Source organism: Cnephaeus nilssonii, assembly GCF_951640355.1.
Source record: "Cnephaeus nilssonii genome assembly, chromosome: X".
In the NCBI taxonomy this organism is placed as follows: domain Eukaryota; kingdom Metazoa; phylum Chordata; class Mammalia; order Chiroptera; family Vespertilionidae; genus Cnephaeus; species Cnephaeus nilssonii.
The window spans coordinates 11,967,808-11,989,477 of record NC_137071.1 but is presented as its reverse complement, the minus strand read 5'-3'; the positions used below and the strand labels follow the sequence as shown (position 1 = coordinate 11,989,477).

The following is a 21,670-nucleotide window of genomic DNA, read 5'->3' as shown; positions in this document are numbered from 1 at the left end:
CCAAAAAAAGAGTACACATTTCTGTTAAATATATTCTAGTGGGAATCATACACCTTTACTCCAATATTCCTTATCATTTAAGGGAGTGTTTTAGCAGAGAATGAGATCCATTTATAGGCTGCTTTGTCTGAGTTAAAGCAGCAACCAACTTCCACATTTTAAATGTTAAGCAAAATAAAAAAATGTATTTTTAAAGTTAAATAAATAATGAATGCCCTTTGTTTAACTATCACAGCCTCTGGTAAGGTTTGATATAATCCGATAGCCTGGATCACAAAAGATCAATACTTCACACTATATCAGGCATGAGAATTTATCAATTCAAAAGGAAATTGATAAATACTACTGAAAATAGTCTTCATACTTGAAAAGCAGCCAAAGTGCAACATGAAAGCAGATGCAACATTCTGTCCCAACTGCTTACAATGCTCAATAATGATTAGGTATGCTATGTCACACCGACTGTAGCAACAAATGCATTATTAATTTTATTATAATTGAGAGTAGGTCAATCACAAGCTGTTCTGTAAAAACAAAATGCTACTGAAAAAAAGACACTGGAGGCTGACTCCATAGCAGCCTTTTATTCTGCGAATTCTAATATTTATGCTAAGCATGGCCTGTTCAGATATTTTTTTAAATGAAGGAAAATCAAAATTGAATAAAAATGCTAGGGATTCATATATGCACCATTTCTTCAACAAAACTATTATATATGGTTAGTTTGAGGGCATCTAGTTGAAATAATTTATTCAGATTAAACTTCAGCCAGTAAAAAATATTTGCACCCCTGGTATTACAAAAAGAGCTTAAAAAATCTGTCGCGCATTTGGTTCAGAGAGCATACTGAGGCCTTGTTTATATATTTTTCTTTGGTATTCATATTCATCATTTATAGACAGACAAGCAATTTATTAAATCACTTGGTTTTCTTTCAATTAGCTGTACATTAAAATGGTGGATAACGATGAACATACAGTTTTTGACACCAGAAAAATGGTTCCTTTTTGTCTTGTTCCGATTTGTCATCTGGCTTGGGGTCTTTAAATTTCACAATTTCAAAAGATGGGGTAGAGAAGACAACCTTTCGTTGTTGCTTTGTATCTGGTCTGTCTGTTTGAGGTTCCTAGGTAGAATTATAAATGAAAGCAGAAAGTGTTTCATATTTGCTTTTTATTACTTTGTTTTTATCACTGACTTTTTGTACTTAGCCTCATCTCAATAAATGTATAACATATTAAAAATTACAGCCGAGACCGGTTTGGCTCAGTGGATAGAGCGTCGGCCTGCGGACTGGGAGGTCCCGGGTTCGATTCCGGTCAAGGGCATGTACCTTGGTTGCGGGCATATCCCCAGTGGGGGGTGTGCAAGAGGCAGCTGGTCGATGATTCTCTCTCATTGATGTTTCTGACTCTCTATCCCTCTCTCTTCCTCTCTGTAAAAATCAATAAAATATATTTTAAAAAATTACATAGCAATACATGAGCATTATAAATATTCCTATGATGTAGGAGTATACTGAGGCAGAATTTACACGGTATAGCTTTTTTATTGTTAAAATATGTTTTTATTGATTTCAGAGAAGAAGGGAGAGGGGGAGAGAGAGAAACATCAATAATGAGGGAGAATCACTGATTGGCTGCCTCCAGCATGCCCCACACTGGGAATGGAGCCTGCAACCCGGGCATATGCCCTGACCAAGAATCAAATGGTAACCTCCTGGTTCATAGGTCTATACTCAACCACTGAGCCATTCTGGCCGGGCAGTATAGCTTTTTTAACTTTATTTTTATTGTTGACACTATTACAGATGTCCCCATCACCTCCTCACGCCCAGCGCCCCCCCCATCCCCATCCACCTCCACCCAGCCCCTGCTCCTCTTCCCTCTGGCCAACACCACACTGGTGTCTGTGTCCATGGGCTATGCATATATGTTCTTTGGCTAATCTCTTCACCTTCTTTCACCCAGTCCCCCCACCTCCTCCCCTCTGACAGCTGTAAAGTCTGTTCCATGTATGCATGCCTCTTTCTCTTTTGTTCATCAGTTTATTTTGTTCGTTAGAATCACAGTATAGCTTTTAAGAAGTTCATATAGAAATGACTTCCTCTGAGAAAAGCACCATTAAAGATGTGCTGACTCATCAGTGTCAATATACAGAGGGTTGGTTTTTTTTGTTGTTTTTGTTTTGCCAGCTCATGCTGATGTGAAGCCTAAACGACTGGTATTAATCAGGTTTAAGAATTTCAAAAATATGTGTTACCAAGAGAAATGTAGCTTTATACTATCGCGCACTTGGTATATAACAAAGGGTTTTCAGCCTTGAACTTGTAGATTAGGAAAATTCTACTCATAGAAGTAGAATTACTTGCAGTTTGCATATTGCCCAAAACGATGAATTCAGTACAAGTTAAACTTACAGTTTTCACGGAAGTGCTTGCTTTTTTCTCCTTCTCATAAGCTTTTTTCATTTTTTCATTTTTCAATCGCGCTTGCTTGGATCGACGACCCAGATGTTTAAATTGAGCTTGCTGTTGGGGGGGCCGATATAAACATTGGCTATTCAACAGAGGTAAGTACCTAGAAAATATTTGTATTACGGACAGAAAATTGAACAAAATGAAAGGTAAACATACAGCAAGTTCCAAATTTTATTAAAGCATTCTCTAGCAAATATATCATAGATCTCAGTACTTGCAGCAATATTGCATATATATTTTTAGGCCAAAGTTATCATTTCTACTTGAGGTACATAGCACAGTTCTTTATATGCCATGGTGACATTGATGATGATGATAAAAATTATAAAACGCGGTTATCAATTGAAAATCAGTTTTCCTGGAAAATACTGTGTAGTAGCCATTTGAATCTTTTTTAACCATATACTAACACAAAAAGGTATTAAATTTCATAATAGCTGAAAAAAACCCCACAAACTTTTATTTTTTATTTTATTTTATTTTTAAATATATTTTATTGATTTTTCACAGAGAGGAAGAGAGAGGGATAGAGAGTTAGAAACATCAATCAGCTGCCTCCTGCACACCTCCCACTGGGGATGTGCCCACAACCAAGGTACATGCCCTTGACCGGAATCGAACCTGGGACCCTTCAGTCCGCAGGCCGACGCTCTATCCACTGAGCCAAACCGGTTTCGGCCCCCACAAACTTTTAAAATCAGTGTTGGGTTCAGACATAGTTTGTACTATGCCCATAGTCCCCTGGCTTTACCACTGCAGGGCACATGGCCCCAACTTCCAACTGCTAGCATTGACCTCACGCAGCCTGCAGCTTTCTTGTGAAAACAAGAACCCATGTTCGGGGAAACTGCCCAAGAATTAATACGGTCCCTCCTAAGCAATCCTTAACTGAAGACTAATGGACACTGGGGTACAAATATCCCAACTCCTTTGCCCCCTGTGGGATAACTTGAGTTGCATGTTCTGTACTCGCTCAGACATTCCCAGGAGAGGTTCAGCTCGTTACCCACAGTGGTAGCTTGCTTGCTAACACACACTGTTTTGGCGCCTGCCCTTCCCCATTTCACTTATCTATCCCCACTTATCAGTAGTTCCTGGGACCACCCCCCCCACCCCCCGCCACCACCACCAAATAAACTATACTCAAATCCTTGTCTCATGGTTTGCTTCTGGGAGATTCCAAACTAAGACTACATTCGAAAAAGCCTTGACCCAGAAACAAGGAGGCATCGATCGGACTGTCGGGCCTCAGAGGGAGGGTAGGGGAAGGTGGGGGGAGGGGGGAGAGATCAACCAAAGGACTTGTGTGCATGCATACGAGCCTAACCAATGGTTAAGGACAACAGGGGGGTGGGGGCATGCGTGGGGAGGGGTGTGGGATGGGAATGGGGGGATGAGGACAAATATGTGACACCTTAATCAATAAAGAAATTAAAAAATAATAAATTAAAAAAAAAGAAAAAGCCTTTAAGGAAGTCCTTCCCCCTCTTCAATTGATTTAGAGTTTGGCTACTTATTTGGTTAAAGCAACTCATTCTTGGATAATCAGGAGCCTGAGTCCAAACAGCTAGGAGTCTAGGGTTGTATATGGTGGCCAAGAAAATGACATCATTTATTTGACCTTGGTGCTAATAGGGTTAAGTTCTATATTCAGTGCTTATATGGATGAGTGAGAGAAAATCTATTTTATGATGACAGACTGTGCCCTACACCAGGCCATCTGTCTGGCAAATGTATAGTCTTGATCGTAAAAATAAATGGGCTAAATTATGTTATTGGGTCAGCACCACTCATCTCTACTCCTGAGACAAACCCCACACAAAACAACAAAACCCAGCATGTGTGACAATGGGTCACCAGTATTTTCTTCAGGTACTAAAGGAGTATTTTTTTCATTTCAAATATGACTGTGAAAATGGACTACCAATAGGTCCTCTTCAGTCTTATTATCTTTTTCTTAAGAAAGCAAGCTTAATCTGTAAACAAGATGGGTTAGGTGAGACATGGTAATGGAAGGAAAAAAGCTATAATTGGAGTAGGCATATTCTGTTCATGTTGTTCAGATCATAATACAGTCTATTTTGCTACAACATGCATTTCTATAATGTGAATTGGCTCATATGCTATTGGTAAAGAAGGGAATAATGTCACTGTGATTTATATGCAATTTATCTTCAGCAAGGCGAGGCAGAATAGCAAGAGCAGAATTATAACCTTCGGCAGAAAGGAAAAAGTCCTGAGCTCTGCGCAGCATGGGCAATGGGAGCCCTTCTGGCTGTACTTATAAAAACAACAGTTAGCACCTGCACTAGGGCTCTCTCCCCAGAGAGGCACCCCACCCCCACAGTCCACCCTTACAGTCCTCCACCCTACTCCCCACCTTGGGTGGCTCTCGGTTCTTGGCAAGTTGCACTGCCTCTCGTGTCCACTTAAAAGGCAATCACACTGGCTCAAGGCTCCACTTCTATCTGCACTATTTCGATGCCCACTCTTGCTCTAATTAAAGCGTTGCCAGCATCTCTACCCTACATTTTTATATTTGCTGTGGTGGCCTCCAGCCATCCTAAACTGCCTGTCTGGTCATTCAAGTTACCTCCCCAGGTAGCAATTGCCCTTTTAGTTGGTGCTCTGTTTACAAAGTTGCATAAGTTTGGAGCAATCTGCCTCAAACCTGTTATTATATTCTGTGAACTATTTGGCAGAATAGGGACATTTTCAGAAACGTCTCTAGTATCATAACCCTAGGGAGGGGTCACTTTTACCTAGTTTCGGTAATAACCCGCAGCTGGTTTCGACGCATCTCTTCTGTTCGTGGTCTCTGTGATAGATACTTCATTTCTCTTTGCAGACGTTTTGAGACTACTCTAGACTCTGCATAATCAAGTATGTCATACATCATCATTGTCTTGGGAATGTTTTTGAGGCTCAATCTTCTCCAACAGTTATTTCTTCCACCAGAAGATGCAGGCGTCTTATCCAGAATACTGGAATACTACAGGGGGGAAACAAAGTAGGTTTACACTGGTGAGTATGCGAAACACAGAGTTTATACTTGTATTATTATTTATTAATTATTATAGTATTTTCCATACAAACAACTATAAACCTATTCTTGCTCCACCCGGTAGAAACAAACAATTAAGAATGATTGGTTGTGGTGCTCTAGAATGGTTTTCGACACATTTCCCAAGGTTCCACTCAAATGTCACTTCATTCAAAAGGCATTCCTTGAACATCTCTGATTTTATTGGTCTCTCTCTTCTATGACTCTTATTGCTGACTAGTTGATGTTTTAGCTATCTGTGTGTATCTTAGCTCCCCTACTAGAAGGCAGAATCCCTGTCACATAGAATCATGCACATGGTACCACACTCACTACATATTTCTTTAATGTATAAACATTTTAATGGCAAATATAACTCACATAAGAGGCTCTGATGAAAAATGGCAGCAGAGTAAGTGGAAGCCACAATGACACCGTCCCAGAGCCAAACTGGAAATACAACTAAAATACAGGAGAACCACCCTGAAAAATCAACTGAAGACTTGCTGGAGAGAACCCTAGCCAAGAATGGACAGTGGAGACCGCACAGACACTGGTAGAAGGGTGGAGATGCAAGAGGGTTGACCACCGACAGCAGCTGAAGGTCTGGAGGGATATCTTTGCTGTCGGGGGGTTCCCACTGAGAACTCTGGGGTCTAAACCCCAAGCTGGGCTCCCCAGCCCAGAGCACCGGAACTGAGAAAGGCTCCCACATAACACCTGGCGTAAAAAGCAGCAGGGTTACTGTCTGCCAGCCAGAGACTCCTGGAACTGCAGGCACCCTCTTAAAGGGCCAATGCACACAATTTTGTGTGCAGCCACTTACATTGGGCTCTGGCAGAGGGAGGGAAGAGTGGACTGGAACTGTGTGAGCAGAGTCCAGGTTTGGGGGCTCTGGGGCTGGAGCTCAGACGGCAGCCACCCCAGTTTCCTGTGCTGAGTCATTCCCTCACACTGCGGAGAACATCTTTCTCTGCAGACCTTTGCAATCCAGGTGGTTTTAGCCTGGGGGAAGGCAGTTACCACACCCTGTTTAAAGACCTCTATCATCCTGTGTTCCCTACCCTGAGGCTCATCAAGGCTGATAACATTCACACTGAAGATAGAGACGGAACTCTGGAGGCTTTGAGTCTTTGCCTGATATCTGTCTGGGCCCGGGGCTAGGAAAAGCAGACCCTGGTGCACATCTTGATCCTTTCCAAAGGCACTCAGCCCCAGCAGAGGGAGCCACAAGCTGCAGTTTGCTGGTAGTCCCAAACAGGGTACTCAGGGCCAGTCAGAAACAGCACCTGGTATTTTCCTGCAGTAGAGTCTGGGAGTTGTAGCAGATTTACATAATACATAGACACAAACCCAAACAGGCAGCCAAAAAGGGGAGACAAAAAAAACACCCCCAAAATGAAAGAACAAGAGAATTCTCCAGAAGAGCTAAACGAAATGGAGATAAGAAATTTATCTGATACTAGAGGCCAGGTGCACTAAATTAATGCACAGGTAGGGTCCCTAAGCCTGGCTGGTGATCAGGGCTGATCTGTGGGCAGACCAGCAGTGTGATGAGGGCCCCCCATTCGCACCTGCCTTGGCTGGCCTGTTGTTGCCCACTCACCAGCTCCCCCCCCCACCGCCTGTCTCCTCCCTCTGCGTGGCGACTGGCGGGGCAATCAGGGGACCCCCGCTCACACCTGCCTGGGGCCTGTGGGCTGGGGGCAGCTCCTGCGTTGAGTGTCTGCCCCCTGGTGGTCAGTGCGCATCATAACGACCAGTTGTTCTGCCGGTCATTCCACCGTTTAGTCAATTTGCATATTAGGCTTTTATTATATAGGATAGAGTTCAGAATAACAATGGCCAAGATGCTCAACAGCATGAGAAAAGATATAGTAACTATGAAAAAAGACCAGTCAGAAATAAAGAATGACATAGCACTAATAAAGAACAAATTGGAAGGAATACTCTGCAGATTAGGGGAAGCCAAGGTTTGGATCAGTGAATTAGAAGACAGGGCAGAAAAAAAATCACTCAATCAGAGAACCAAAAAGAAAAAAACAATTAAAAAACAGGACAGCCAGGCCGGCATGACTCGGTGATTGAGCGTCGAACTATGAACCACGAGTGCACAGTTCAATTCTCAGTCAGGGCACATGCCTGGGTTGTGGGCTTGATCCCCAGTGGTGGTTGTGCAGGAGGCAACCAATCAATGATTCTCTCTCATCATTTATGTTTCTATCTCTCTCTACCCCTCTCCTGTCCTCTCTGAAATCAATAAAAATATATTTAAAAACAAAACAAAAAAACAGAAGGACAGCTTAAGGGAGCTGTTGGACAACATGAAATGTAACAATGTTCACATAATTGGAGTGCCAGAATTAGAGGAAAGTGAGCAAGGGATAGAGAACGGGTTTGAGGAAATAATGGCAGAAAACTTCCCTAACCTCGTGAAGGAAAAAGTCATGCAAGTCCAGGAGGCACAGAGAGTCCCAAGCAAGAAGAACCCATACAGGCTCACACCCAGACACATCATAATTAAAATGCCAAACACTAAAGACAAAGAGAGAATCTAAAGGCAGCAAGAGAAAAGCAATTTGTTACCTACAAAGGAGCTCCCATAAAGCTGTCAGCTGATTTCTCATCAGAGACTCTACAGGCCAGAAGGGAATGGCATGAAGTATTCAAGGTAATGAAAAGCAAGGATCTGAAACCAAGATTGCTATACCCAGCAAGGTTATCATTCAAACTAGATGGTAAAATAAAGAGCTGCCCAGATTTAAAAAAAAGAAAGAAAGCCAAAACCGGTTTGGCTCAGTGGATAGAGCGTCGGCCTGCGGACTCAAGGGTCCCGGGTTCGATTCCGGTCAAGGGCATGTACCTTGGTTGCGGGCACATCCCCAGTAGGGGGTGTGCAAGAGGCAGCTGATTGATGTTTCTAACTCTCTATCCCTCTCTTCCTCTCTGTAAGAAATCAATAAAATATATAAAACAAGCATTTAAAAAAAAAAAGAAAGAAAAAGAAAGAAAGAAAGAAAAGGCTAAAGGAGTTGATAACCACCAAATCAACACTGCAAGAAATGTTAAAGGGACTGCTGTAATGAGAAGAAATAGAGAGAGAAACATAGGCATACAGAATTAAAATGGCAATAAATAATGGTTGCACATCAACCTATAAACCAGGAGGTCATGGTCTGATTCCTGGTCAGGGCACATGCCCAGTTGTGGGCTCGATCCCGAGTAAGGGGCATGTAGGAGGCAACCAATCATTGATTCTCTCTCATCATTGGTGTTTCTATCTTTCCTTCCCTTTCCCTTCCTCTCTGAAATCAATAAAAAAAATATTTTTTTTCAAAACTATATATGCACCCCTATGCTCATAGCAGCACAATTTACAATAGCTAAGATTTGGAAACAGCCTAAGTGCCCGTCAGCAGATGAGTGGATTAAAAAACGGTGGTATTGCCAAAACCGGTTTGGCTCAGTGGATAGAGTGTCAGCCTGCGGACTGAAGGGTCCCAGGTTCGATTCCGGTTAAGGGCATGTACCTTAGTTGCGGGCACATCCCCAGTAGGGGGTGTGCAAGAGGCAGCTGATCGATGTATCTCTCTCATCGATGTTTCTAACTCTCTATCCCTCTCCCTTCCTCTCTGTAAAAAATCAATAAAATATATTTTAAAAAACAGTGGTACATCTACACAATGGAATACTATGCTGCTGTAAAGAGGAAGGAACTCCTACCATTTGCAACAGCATGGATGGATCTGAAGAGCATTATGCTAAGCGAAATAAGTCAGTTGGAGAAAGATAAGTATCACTCATTTGTGGACTATAATGAACAACATAAACTGGTGAACAAAAATAGATCCAGAGACAGAGAATCATCAATCAGACCGTCAAACCTCAGATGGAAGACAGGGGAGGGTGGGGGGAAGGGGGAGAGAGCAACCAAAGGACTTGTATGCATGCATATAAGCATAACCAATGGACACAGACACTAGGGGGGTGAGGACACGAGTGGGGGGACAATGGGGGGATAAGGACACATATGTAATACCTTAATCAATAAAGAAAAAAAATATTTTTAAAAAGTACCTATCAATAATAACCTTAACTGTAAATGAATTAAATGCTCCAATCAAGAGACACAGGGTAGTTGAACAATACAAAAACATGACCCAATTATATTGCTGTCTACAAGAGACCCACCTCAGAACAAAAGACTCACACAGGATGAGAGTGAAGGGTGGAAAAAAATTTTCCATAAAAATAGAAACGAAAAAAACCCCCACACAAAACCTGGGGCAGCAATACTCATATATGAGAAAATAGACTTCAGAATGAAGGCCATCACAAGAGACAACAAAGGTCACTACATAATACTAAAGGGATCCATCCAACAAGAAGATATAACCCTGGTAAACATATATGCACCCAATATAGAAGCACCTAAATATGTAAAAAAAAAAACAAACAAAAAAAAAACACCAAAACCTTCTAGAGGACTTTAGGGGAGAGATTGACAGCAATAAAGTCATAGTAGGTGACTTTAACACCCCCTGACTTCACTGGATAGATCTTCCAGACAAAAAATTAACAAGGAAACAGTGACTTTAAATGCTACACTGGATCAGACGGATTTACTAGACATTCATAGAACATTTCACCCCAAAGCTATAGAATACACATTCTTCTCGAGTACACATAGGTCATTCTCAAAAATAGACCACATATTAGGACACAAAACAAGTCTCTACAAGTTTAAGAAGACTGAAATCATATCAAGCATCTTCTCATATCACAATGGAATAAAATTAGAAATCAACTACAGTAAAAATACTCAAAAACTTTCAAACACATGGAGGCTAAATAGCATATTATTAAACAATGAATGGGTTACCAATGAGATCAAGAAAGAAATAAAAAACTTCCTGGAAACAAACGAAAATGAACACACAACAATCCAAAATCTCCGGAACACAGCAAAAGTAGTCCTGAGAGGGAAGTTCATAGCACTACAGGCCTACCTCATAAAACATGAAAAATTAATAATAAAATGATTTAACTCTACAACTTAAAGAATTAGAAAAATAACAAGAAAAGCCCAGAGTAAGTAGAAGGATATAATAAAGATTAGAAGAGAAATAAACAAGAGACCAAAACAACAACAATACAAAACATTAATGAAACCAAGAGATGGTTCTTTGAAAAGATAAGATTGATGAACTGTTAGTCAGACTCAGTAAGAAACAAAGAGAGAGGACCCAAATACAGGCAGTCCTCAGGTTACGTCGGACTCAACATATGTCGTTTCGTGGTTATGTCGCCATCTCCCATTTATTTATATATAAAAAAAGTTCTGTCATTTCAACGTATGTACATACGTGCTTTGTGTTTTTTATTATTTATCACAAGTAAAGGTCAGGAATTGTTATCTTTCTTTTAAATTGTTTTTACTGTTTCACTTCATTACTGCTGTGTATGTGCTCCATGTGAGTGATGTAGGTGCTTATGTAGGTGGGTTCCGACTTACAGCGAAAATCGCTTTACGTCCCGTCATAGGAATGGATCTCCAATTTAACCCGAGGACTTACTGTATATAAAATCAGAAACCAAAGCGGAGAAGTAACAACTGACATCACTGAAATACAAAGGACAACTATGTAAGAAAATACTATGAACAACTATATGTCAACAAGCTGGACAATGTGGATGAAATTTCTAGAAAACTATAATCTCCCAAAACTGAATCAGGAAGAATCAGAAAACCTGACTAGGCCCTAACCGGCTTGGCTCAGTGGATAGAGCGTCAGCCTGCAGACTCAAGGGTCCCAGGTTCGATTCCGGTCAAGGGCATGTACCTTGGTTGCGGGCACATCCCCAGTAGGGAGTGTGCAAGAGGCAGCTCATCGATGTTTCTCTCTCATCGATGTTTCTAACTCTCTATCCCTCTCCCTTCCTCTCTGTAAAAAATCAATAAAATATATTAAAAAAAACCTGAATAGGCCAATAACAATGGATGAAATAGAAACAGTAATAAAAAAATTCCCAGCAAACAAAAGCCCGAGTCCAGATGGCTTCACAGGGAAGTTTTACCAAATATTCAAAGAACTAACACCTATACTCTTCAAACAATTCAAAAAAATCCAAGAGGAAGGAAGACTTCCAAGCTCTTTTTATGAGACCAGCATTATCCTAATTCCAAAACCAGATAAAGACACTACAAAGAGAATTACAGGCCAATATCCCTGATCAACATACACTGAGTGGCCAGATTATTATGATCTCTGAACGCATAATAATCTGGCCACTCAGTGTATAGCCTATATAATAAAAGGCTAATATGCAATTTGTCCCCTCGACCAGGAGTTCGACCAGCAGGCAGGCCAGCCAACCACCCATGTCCCCTCCCCCTGGCCAGGCTGGCCAGACCCCCCCATGCACAAATTCATGCACCAGGCCTCTAATACACACACACACACACACACACACACACACACACACACTGAGTGGCCAGATTATTATGCATTCAGAGATCATAATAATCTGGCCACTCAGTGTATATGCTAAAATCCTCAACAGAATATTAGCAACTCAGATCCAGCAATATGTTAAAAAGATTATACACCATGACCAAGTGGGATTTATTTCAGGGATTCAAGGCTGGTACAATATTTGCAAATCAACACATGTGATACATCACCTAAACAAATTGAAAGGTAAATACACATGATTATACCAATATATGCAGAAAAAGTATTTGACAAAATCCAACACCTATTTTTGATAGAATCTCTCAGCAACAGTGGGAATAGAGGGAGCATATCTCAACATAATAAAGGCCATATTTGACAAACCTACAGCAAACATTATACTTAGTGGGCAAAAATTAAAACCATTCCCCCTAAGAACAGGAACAAGACAGGATGTCCGCTTTCACCACTCTTATTCAACATAGTACTGGGAGTCCTAGCCACAGTGATCAGACAAGAAGAAAGAAAAGGCATCCAAATTGGAAAAGAGGAAGTAAAACTGTCATTATAAACAGATGATATAATACTGTACATACAAAACCCTAAAGACTCCACCAAAAACCTACTAGATATAATAAATGAATTAGGCAATGTAGCAGAATACAAAATTAACACCCAGAAATTGGTTGCATTTTTATACACCAACTAGAGGCCCAGTGCACAAAATTCATGCACTTGGGGGGGGGGTCCCTCAGCCCAGCCTGTGCCCTCTCACAGTCTGGGAGCCCTTGGACATCCTTGGCACTGCCAAGGAGGCGGGAGAGGCTCCCGCCACTGCTGCTGTGCTCACCAGCTGTGAACCTGGCTTCTGGCTGAGCAGTGCTGCCCCTGTGGGAGTGCACTGATCATCAGGGGGCAGCTCCTGAGTTGAGCATCTGCCCCCTGGTGGTCAGTGTGCATCACAGCAACCAGTTGTTCTACCGTTCGATCAATTTGCATATTAGGCTTTTATTATATAGGACTAGAGGCCCAGTGCACGAAATTTGTGCATGGGGGAAGGGGGGGTCCCTCAGCCTGGCCTGCACTCTCTCCAATCCGGACCACTTGGGGGATGTCTAACTGCTGGGCATCCCTCTCACAATCTGGGACCACTAGCTCCTAACCACTAACCTGCCTGCCTGCCTGCCTGATCGCCCCTAACCACCTCTGCCTGCCTGCCTGATCGCCCCTAACTGCTCTCTCCTGCCGGCCTGATCGCCCTTAACTGCCTCTGCCCCTGCCACCATGGCTTTGACCAGAAGGATGTCCGGAAGACATCTGGTCTAATTAGCATATTACCCTTTTATTAGTATAGATAATGAATTCTCAGAAAGAGAAACTAAACAAACAATCCTATTTACCATTGCAAAAACAAAAAATAAGATACTTAGGAATAAACTTAACCAAGGAGGTAAAAGACTTGTACTCAGAAAACTACAGGACATGGAGAAAAGAGATAGAGGAAGATATAAACAAGTGGAAGAATATACTGTGGTCATGGATGGGTAGAATTAACATAATTAATATGTCCATACTACCCAAAGCAATCTACATATTCAATACAATCCCTATTAAAATACCAACAGCATATTTCACAGATCTAGAACAAATACTCCAAAAATTTATATGGAACCAAAAAAGACCCGAATAGTTGCAGCAATCTTGAGAAAGAAGAACAAAGTTGGAGGGATCACAATACCAGGTATCAAGTTCTACTACAAAGCCAATGTAATCAAAACAGCCTTGTACTAGTACAAGAACAGGCATATAATTCACTGGAACAGAACAGAGACCCCAGAAATTGACTCAAGTCATTATGTTCAATTAATATTTGACAAAGTAGGCAAGAGCATACAATGGAGTAAAGACAGTCTTTTCAATAAATGGTGTTGGGCCCTAGCTGGTTTTTCTCAGTGGACAGAGCGCCTGCCTGTGGACCGAAGGGTTCAGGGTTCAATTCTGGTCAAGGGCATGTACCTCGGTTGCAGGCTCCTCTCCAGCCCAGGCCCTGATCAGCATTCGTGCAGAAGGCAACCAAACCATGTGTTTCTCTCACATCGATATTTCTATCTTTCCCTCTCTCTTCCACTCTCTCTAAAAATCAATGTGGGGGGGGGGGAAGAAATAAAAAAAATGGTGCTGGGAAAACTGGACAGATACATGCAAATAAATGAAACTAGACCGCCAACTTACGCCATACATAAAAATAAGTTCAAAATGGATAAAATACTTAAATGTAAGTCGTGACACCATGCAAATCCTAGAAGAAACCATAGGCAGCAAAATCTCAGATATTTCTCATAGCAATATGTTTACGGATACTACATCTAGAGCAAACTAAAGAGAAGATAAACAAATGGGACTAGATCAAAATAAAAAGCTTCTGCACAGCAAAAGGAACCATCAACAAAATGAAAAGGGAACCCACTGTATGGATGAAAATGTTTGGCAATGATACATATGATAAACAGTTAATATCATATATATATATATCTCCCATACTACTTAACAAAACCCAATTTAAAATGGGCAAAAAAAAAATAGACATTTCTCCAAAGTGAACATATAGATGGCCAAGAGACAAAAAGTGCTCAAAGTCACTGATCAGCAGTGATGCAAATTAAAAGGACAATGAGGTATCACCTCACACCTGTCAGAATGACTACCATCAACAAATAAACAAATGACAAGTGCTGGCGAGGATGTGGAGAAAAGGGAACCCTAGTACACTGCTGGTGGAATGCAGACTGGTACAGCCATTATGTAAAACAGTATGGAGTTTTCTCAAAAAGTTAAATATGGTCCTAGCTGGTTTGGCACAGTAGATAGATCGTCGGCCTGTGGACTGAAGGGTCTCGGGTTTGATTCTGGTCAAGGGCACATACCTCAGTTGCAGGCTCTGGTTGAGACCTTGGCGGGAGGCAACCAATCAATGTGTCTCTCTCAGATCAATGTTTCTCTTTCTCTGTCTCTCCTCCTCTCTTCCACTCTCTCTAAAAATCAATAGAAAAATATCCTCGGGTGAGGATTAACAAAAAAAAAAAAAATTTTAAATTTAAATATGGAACTGCCATTTGACCCAGTGATCCCACTTCTAGGAATATATCCTAAGAAACGCGAAACACCAATCAGAAAGAATACATGCACCCCTATGTTCATAGCAGCACAATTTACAATATCTAAGATCTGGAAATAGCCCAAGTGCCCATCAGTAGATGAGTGGATAAAAAAGCTGTGGTTCATTTATACCATGTAATACTATGCAGCAGTAAAAAAGAAGGACCTGTTACCCTTACAGACAGCATGGAGGGACCTGGAGAGTATTATGCTAAGCAAAATAAGCCAGTCAGAGAAAGTCAAGTATCACATGATCTCACGCATATGTGGAATCTAATGAACAAAATAAAAATATGAACAAAATAGATCCAGAGACATAGAAACATGGAACAGATGGTTGAATTTCAGAGGGAAGGTGGGGGTAGGGAGTGGGGTGGGCTGGGAGAAATCAACCAAAGCACTTGTATGCATATATGCATAAGCCATGGACACAGACAATAGGGTGGTGAAGGCCTGGGGTGGGGGTTGGGGATGGGCTAGGAGTCATGGGGGAAAAAGGGGGACCTATGCAATATTTTCAATAATAAAGATTTAATTAAAAAATATAATAATCTAAATTAAACTCAGGATGAGCCCAACATTTGGTAATAGCTATGTGATCTGTATACCTGGTAGTGCTCCTTCATGACATGCTTGGGTTGAGATGACATTTGCATAAAGCTTTTTAGAAAGAATGAGTTCGTATTTGGTGCTAAGTGGCAAATTTCACTATTTTCATTTGAAGTATTTATAGAAACCCCACTTTTCTTTTTAAAATATTTAAAATATAAAATTAGGAATTTAAAAGTGCAAATATATATAATCAATTCAACCTTATAAATGCTCATTTAAGAGATAGGAATAGGGCCAAAACCGGTTTGGCTCAGTGGATAGAGCGTCAGCCTGCGGACTGGGAGGTCCCGGGTTCGATTCCGGTCAAGGGCACGTACCTTGGTTGTGGGCACATCCCCAGTGGGGAGTGTGCAGGAGGCAGCTGATTGATGTTTCTCTCTCATTGATGTTTCCAACTCTCTATTCCTCTCTGTAAAAACTCAATAAAATATTTTTTTTAAAAAAAGAGATAGGAATAGGGAAGCAGGATCTATGATGCTAGGAAATGGAATAACAGCAAGACAGTTAGGGTATATACACACACGCACACTCACACACATACAGGCCACTCTCCCTTTGTATTATTTAGGCATGCATGAATTTTAATTACCGCTATTTAGTTGAATAAGCCCAGTCCTCTAACAACATGGTTCAAATTTCAGTTACCACAGTATAATTGAGTAATTGCATCAAGCACAAACTCTGCTGCTCGCTCTTCAGTCCATAGATCACTGCGTAAATAACAGATGTGTATGGTGATTATGACAAATCATGTCACTTCTTTCAAAGTGTGTCAATGATTGGTCACAATGGATCTGTTATTTAATTCACACACAGACAGCAAAGTAAATAGTTGTGTTGCCTCTTTGTCCCCTAGAAACAACAAAAAAATCAGAGGAGGGACTAGGCCAAAAAAGTAACAAAAAGTGATAATGCTGGAAGTGAAATTCAAATCCCATGTAAACGGACTTTTAGAAGAAATAGGTGACCGTGGGGATGTTGATGCAGCCATCATTCAAGAGACTGCACATAGGCAGCTAGAGGAACCTGGCGAAAGTGAACTTATCAACGTAAGTGAGGAACGAGGCTGTAACAAAAGGGATGAAGCTGTGCCAGAGGAAGTGACCCTGACAAAAGAGACACTTCACAGTAAAGGAACTCTGAGATATATCACAACATTTAAAGTCCAAAGGATAAGCCCTGGCCAGGTAGCTCAGTTGCCAACACCAAGGTTGTGACCTCAATCCCCGGTTAGGGCACACACAAGAAGCAACCAATGAATGCATCAATAAGTGGACCAACAAATCGATGCGCATCCTCTCTCTCTCTCTCTCTCTCTCCCCAATTAAAAAATTTAATGTCCAGAGGATAAAATGTTGGTGGGTAATCCAAACTTAAAAGAAGTATGACAGCCGAAACCGGTTTGGCTCAGTGGATAGAGCGTCGGTCTGCGGACTGAAGGGTCCCAGGTTCGATTCCGGTCAGGGGCATGTACATTGGTTGCGGGCACATCCCTGGTGGGGGGTGTGCAGGAGGCAGCTGGTCGATGTTTCTCTCTCATCGATGTTTCTAGCTCTCTATCCCTCTCCCTTCCTCTCTGTGGAAAATCAATAAAATATATTAAATTTAAAAAAAAAGAAGTATGACAATTTGCCATAGAGAAGATGCATTGTAAGTTGCATAAGAACAAGAAGGAAAGCACTTTAAACTACTCTAGCTAGCTAAACATTTTTAGTAGTTTTATTGAGATTCACATCCCATACAATTCACTTATTTATTTATTTTTAAATATATATATATATATATTTATTGATTTCAGAGGGAAGGGAGAGGGAGAGAGAGATAGAAACATCAATGATGAGAGAGAATCATTAATCAGCTGCCTTCTGCACACCCCCCTACTGGGGATCGAGCCCGCAACCCAGGCATGGGCCCTTGACCAGTCCACAGGCTGACGCTCTATCCACTGAGCCCAACCAGCTTGAGCCAATTCACCTATTTAAAGTGTATAAGTCAGTGGTTTTCAATGAGTTCAAGTTTTTATTTTTATTTTTACAAAGAAATAAAACACTTTACAATGAAATAAAACACTATACGGGTACAGTGAGGACTGCCTGTGTATATTTTATTTCCCGAGAGGGGAGTAGTAAAATGGGTAAACATCTCAGCACTGTCAATGATCTGCTCTGCACTTATTAGCTATGTGACCTTGGGCCAGTTTTAGAAAAATCTCATTAAACTTAATTTTTTCTCATCTGTTAAAGGGTCACATAATTTATGAACGTGAAGATTAAAGGAGATAATATGCATATAAAGAGCTGAAGTCTGTGCTGTGTCCATAAAGGGCTCAATAAATATCAGGAATCACCATACCTCTCTCTTCCACTATGTCAATCTGGGGACTTTTTTCTATGACACCAGTCCTTGGCATAGCCACGATCTGCAAGTATGAGACCCATGTCCTTAGCAAAGATAGTTGGCACCCTCAAGCTCTAGTCATTTCCTGGTCTAATGCCCTAATCTTCTAGGTTAAGGCTTTGAAAGAAAGAAAACAGAACTGGGAGTCTCCAAGGCAGTATGTTAATTTCATGTTTCACATTGAAGCAACTGAGTAAATAGTTAAGGCCATGTGTTATTATTATGAGCTAGAATTTTGGGTTCCCTTAGTTTTTAGAATGTGTGAAATATGGTAATAATAATACCTATCTCTTAGGGTTGTTATGAGAATAAAAGGAGTTGGTATTACAGTTATGCGCCACATAATGATGTTTTGGTCAACAACAGACCACATAGATGATGGTGGTCCCATAAGATTATAATGAAGCTGAAAAATTCCTTTCACCTAGTGACATCATAGCCATTATGACATCATAATGCACTACTCACGTGTTTGTGGTGGTGCTGCTGTAAACAAAACTACTGTACAAAAAAAGTACAGCACAATTATAGTAGCAACTATACCATCTAGACTTGTGTAAGTGCAATCTGTGATGTTCGCACAATGCTGAAATCCCTAATGATGCATTTCTCAGAATGTGTCCCTATCGTTAAGTGGCGCATGACTGTACATCGGCATTTGCTATTATTATTATTTAGGTATCTAGTGTAAGTTCCCTGATTCAGCACTGCTATCCTATTAGTTATGCAAACCAGAAGACTAGGAGCCATGTTAAGGAAGGCTAGGACACCTTCCTTTAACTTACCACCCTGTCACCAAGGCCAACTGCTTTTTTAAAAAAAAAAATTTTTTTTTATTGATTTCAGAGAGGAAGGGAGAGGGAGTGATAGAAACATCAATGATGAGAGAGAATCATTGATTGGCTGTCTCCTGCACCCCCTCACGGAATTGAACCCAGGACCCTTCAGTCTGCAGTATCACTCTCTATCCACTGAGCAAAACTAGCTAGGGCAAAGCCTACTGCTTTTATTCCCTAACTAGAGGCCTGGTGCACAAAATTCATGCACTGGAGTTGGGGGTTCCCTCAGGCTGGCCTGTGCCCTCTCACAGTCCAGGACCCCTTGGGGAATGTCCACCTGCCTGCTCGCTTCTCCTTACCGCTCAGCTCACTGCTCCTTAGTGCTGCCGTGGAGGCGGGAGAGGCTCCTGCCACAGCCGCTGCGCTTGCCAGCCATGAGCCTGGCTTCTGGCTGAGCGGTGCTCCGCCTGTGGGAGCACATTGATCACCAGGGAGCAACTCCTGCATTGTCTACTCCCTGGTGGTCAGTGTGCATCATAGCGACCAGTTGTCCTGCTGTAACAGTCGCTTAGGCTTTTATTATATAGATTATCTCTTGCATCTCCAGCCTCACAGCCCTAAACCAATATGCCACCATCTCTCCTAAAATCCTGCAGGAACCTCCAAACTAGAAGGCTGGTACTATACTCTATTCCATATTCTACATTGCAGCCACATAGATCTCCTCACTTATCAGATTCTATCACCTCATTTCTTGAAACACTGTACCAGCTTCTCATTGTACACAGAATTAAGAAAAAAAAATACACCCTCCAAATAAAAAAACTAAGAAAAAGATAGAAAAGAAAAAAAAACACACAACACCTTACTATGGTTGAAAGCCCTGCATGATGATCTTAGCGGCCTTCCGGCCTGACTACATACCACCACACTCTGCTCTCTCTCCTTCAGTCCCACAGACCTGCTTCCAGGCCTCACAGCTCCTCCTGCCACAGAGCCTTTGCCTTGGGTATGCCACCTGCTCAGCCCCAGACTGAGGCTGTGACACATTGTTGATTGCCTCCCCATCAACCACTTCCCACTTCTCCCTTGCTCCTGGAGCCCTGGTTGTTGTTTTGTTTTTGTTTTTTTTTTTCCAGGTATGGACCAGCAATATACTCTGGGAAGGAGAGCCCCAGCACACAAACCAATCGGTGATTGGTTTAGGGGGGAACATGTGATCTGATTCTGACCAATGGGGCCTGAGGAAGTCTGTTGGGGTCTTCTGGGAAAGAGTTTTCTTCCTGAGATAAAAAGACTCATGGAGTCTCCTTCTTCCCGCTTTGGAATGTAATTGAGAATGTGATAGTTATCTTGCTCCCATGTGAAGGAAGCCAAGAGAACTGTAGAGAAGCTGACCCAGAACCGTAATGTCTTTGAGCTGCCACATTAGCTAGTCCAGGACGCTCCTATCTGGGGACTTCTTGCATGGGACAATAAAATGTCCTTTTCGTTGAAGTCTCTTGTGGCTGGAAATATTCTGTTACTTGTAGTAGAAAGCATCCCAACAATAAAAGAATCCTTCCTTATTAGGTCAAATCCCCATGCACTCTCTTAGCACCATGTATTTATTTTTGATTTTTAATTGAGATAAGGTTTATATAAAATTCACCATTTTATAGTGTACAAGTCAGTGGTTTTTAGTAAATTCACACCATATATCACCACTATCTAATTCCAAAACATTTCCACCACACCAAAAAGAAACCCCACATTCCTTAGGTATAACTCCTTAGACACAAAAAGCCATACATTAACTGAAGGGTCCCAGGTTCGATTCCGGTCAAGGGCATGTGCCTTGGTTGCGGGCACATCCCCGGTGGGGGGTGTGCAGGAGGCAGCTGATCGATGTTTCTCTCTCATCGATGTTTCTAACTCTCTATCCCTCTCCCTTCCTCTCTGTAAAAAAATCAATAAAATATATATTTAAAAAAAAAAAAGAAAATGATGGAGGCTATGGATACATGGGGGCAGTATGAGGGCAGGTATAAAATGGGTTAGCTCTATACCTTTTTCTTAATTTTGCTATGAACCTAAAAGTGCTCTAAAAAAAAAGTAAAGTCTGAGAGAATTTGTGAACACCCAAAATCCAATCAAATTACCTTGGGGGGTAGGAGGCGGAAACTTCAGGAAGACCCAACTTGATTGTGGATGTAACTGAAGAAGCTTAAACTGTATCTTATGGCTAAATAAAATATATATTCTAGCTAAAAAAAAAAAAAAAAAAAAAAAAGCCATACATTATATAATTTCATTAGTATGAAATAACCAGAATAGGCAAATTCAGAGAGACAGAAGGTAGATCAGTGGTTGATAAGGGCTGTAGTGATGGAGGAATCAGGAGTGACTGCTTAATGGATGAGAGGTTTCCTTTTTGGGGTGCCAAAAAGGTTCTAATACTAGATGGTGGTGAGGTTTGCACAATACTGTGAATGTACTTAATGCCACTGAATTGTTCACTTTAAAAATGGAACATTTTGTATTGTGTGTGTTTTTAAATAATAGTGTTATTGATTTATTTTAGAGAGAGCGAAGGGAGCTGGAGAGAGAGAAACATCCATGTGAGAGCGTTAACATCAATTGGCTGCCTCCTGCATACCTCCTACCAGGGATCCAGCCCGCAACCCAGGCATGTGTCCTGACCAGGAGTCGAGCCAGCAAGCTTTTGGTGCATGGGATGACACCCAACCTACTGAGCTACATCAGGCAA

The 21,670-nt window shown here is 41.4% G+C and overlaps 1 protein-coding gene across 1 annotated transcript in view; it reads right to left on the bottom strand.

Annotated features, from left to right (window-relative positions):
• Positions 1-648: 648 nt before the first annotated feature.
• Positions 649-21,670, bottom strand: part of LOC307096320 (uncharacterized protein CXorf58 homolog) — a 38,935-nt gene continuing 17,913 nt past the window's right edge. The window contains exons 7-9 of the mRNA XM_079765906.1: positions 5,242-5,471; positions 2,420-2,579; positions 649-1,126 (exon numbers count right to left, since the gene is read on the bottom strand). Coding sequence (XP_079622032.1) covers positions 950-1,126; positions 2,420-2,579; positions 5,242-5,471 — 567 coding nt within the window. The 3' untranslated portion in view covers positions 649-949. The remainder of the gene's footprint in view (positions 1,127-2,419; positions 2,580-5,241; positions 5,472-21,670) is intronic.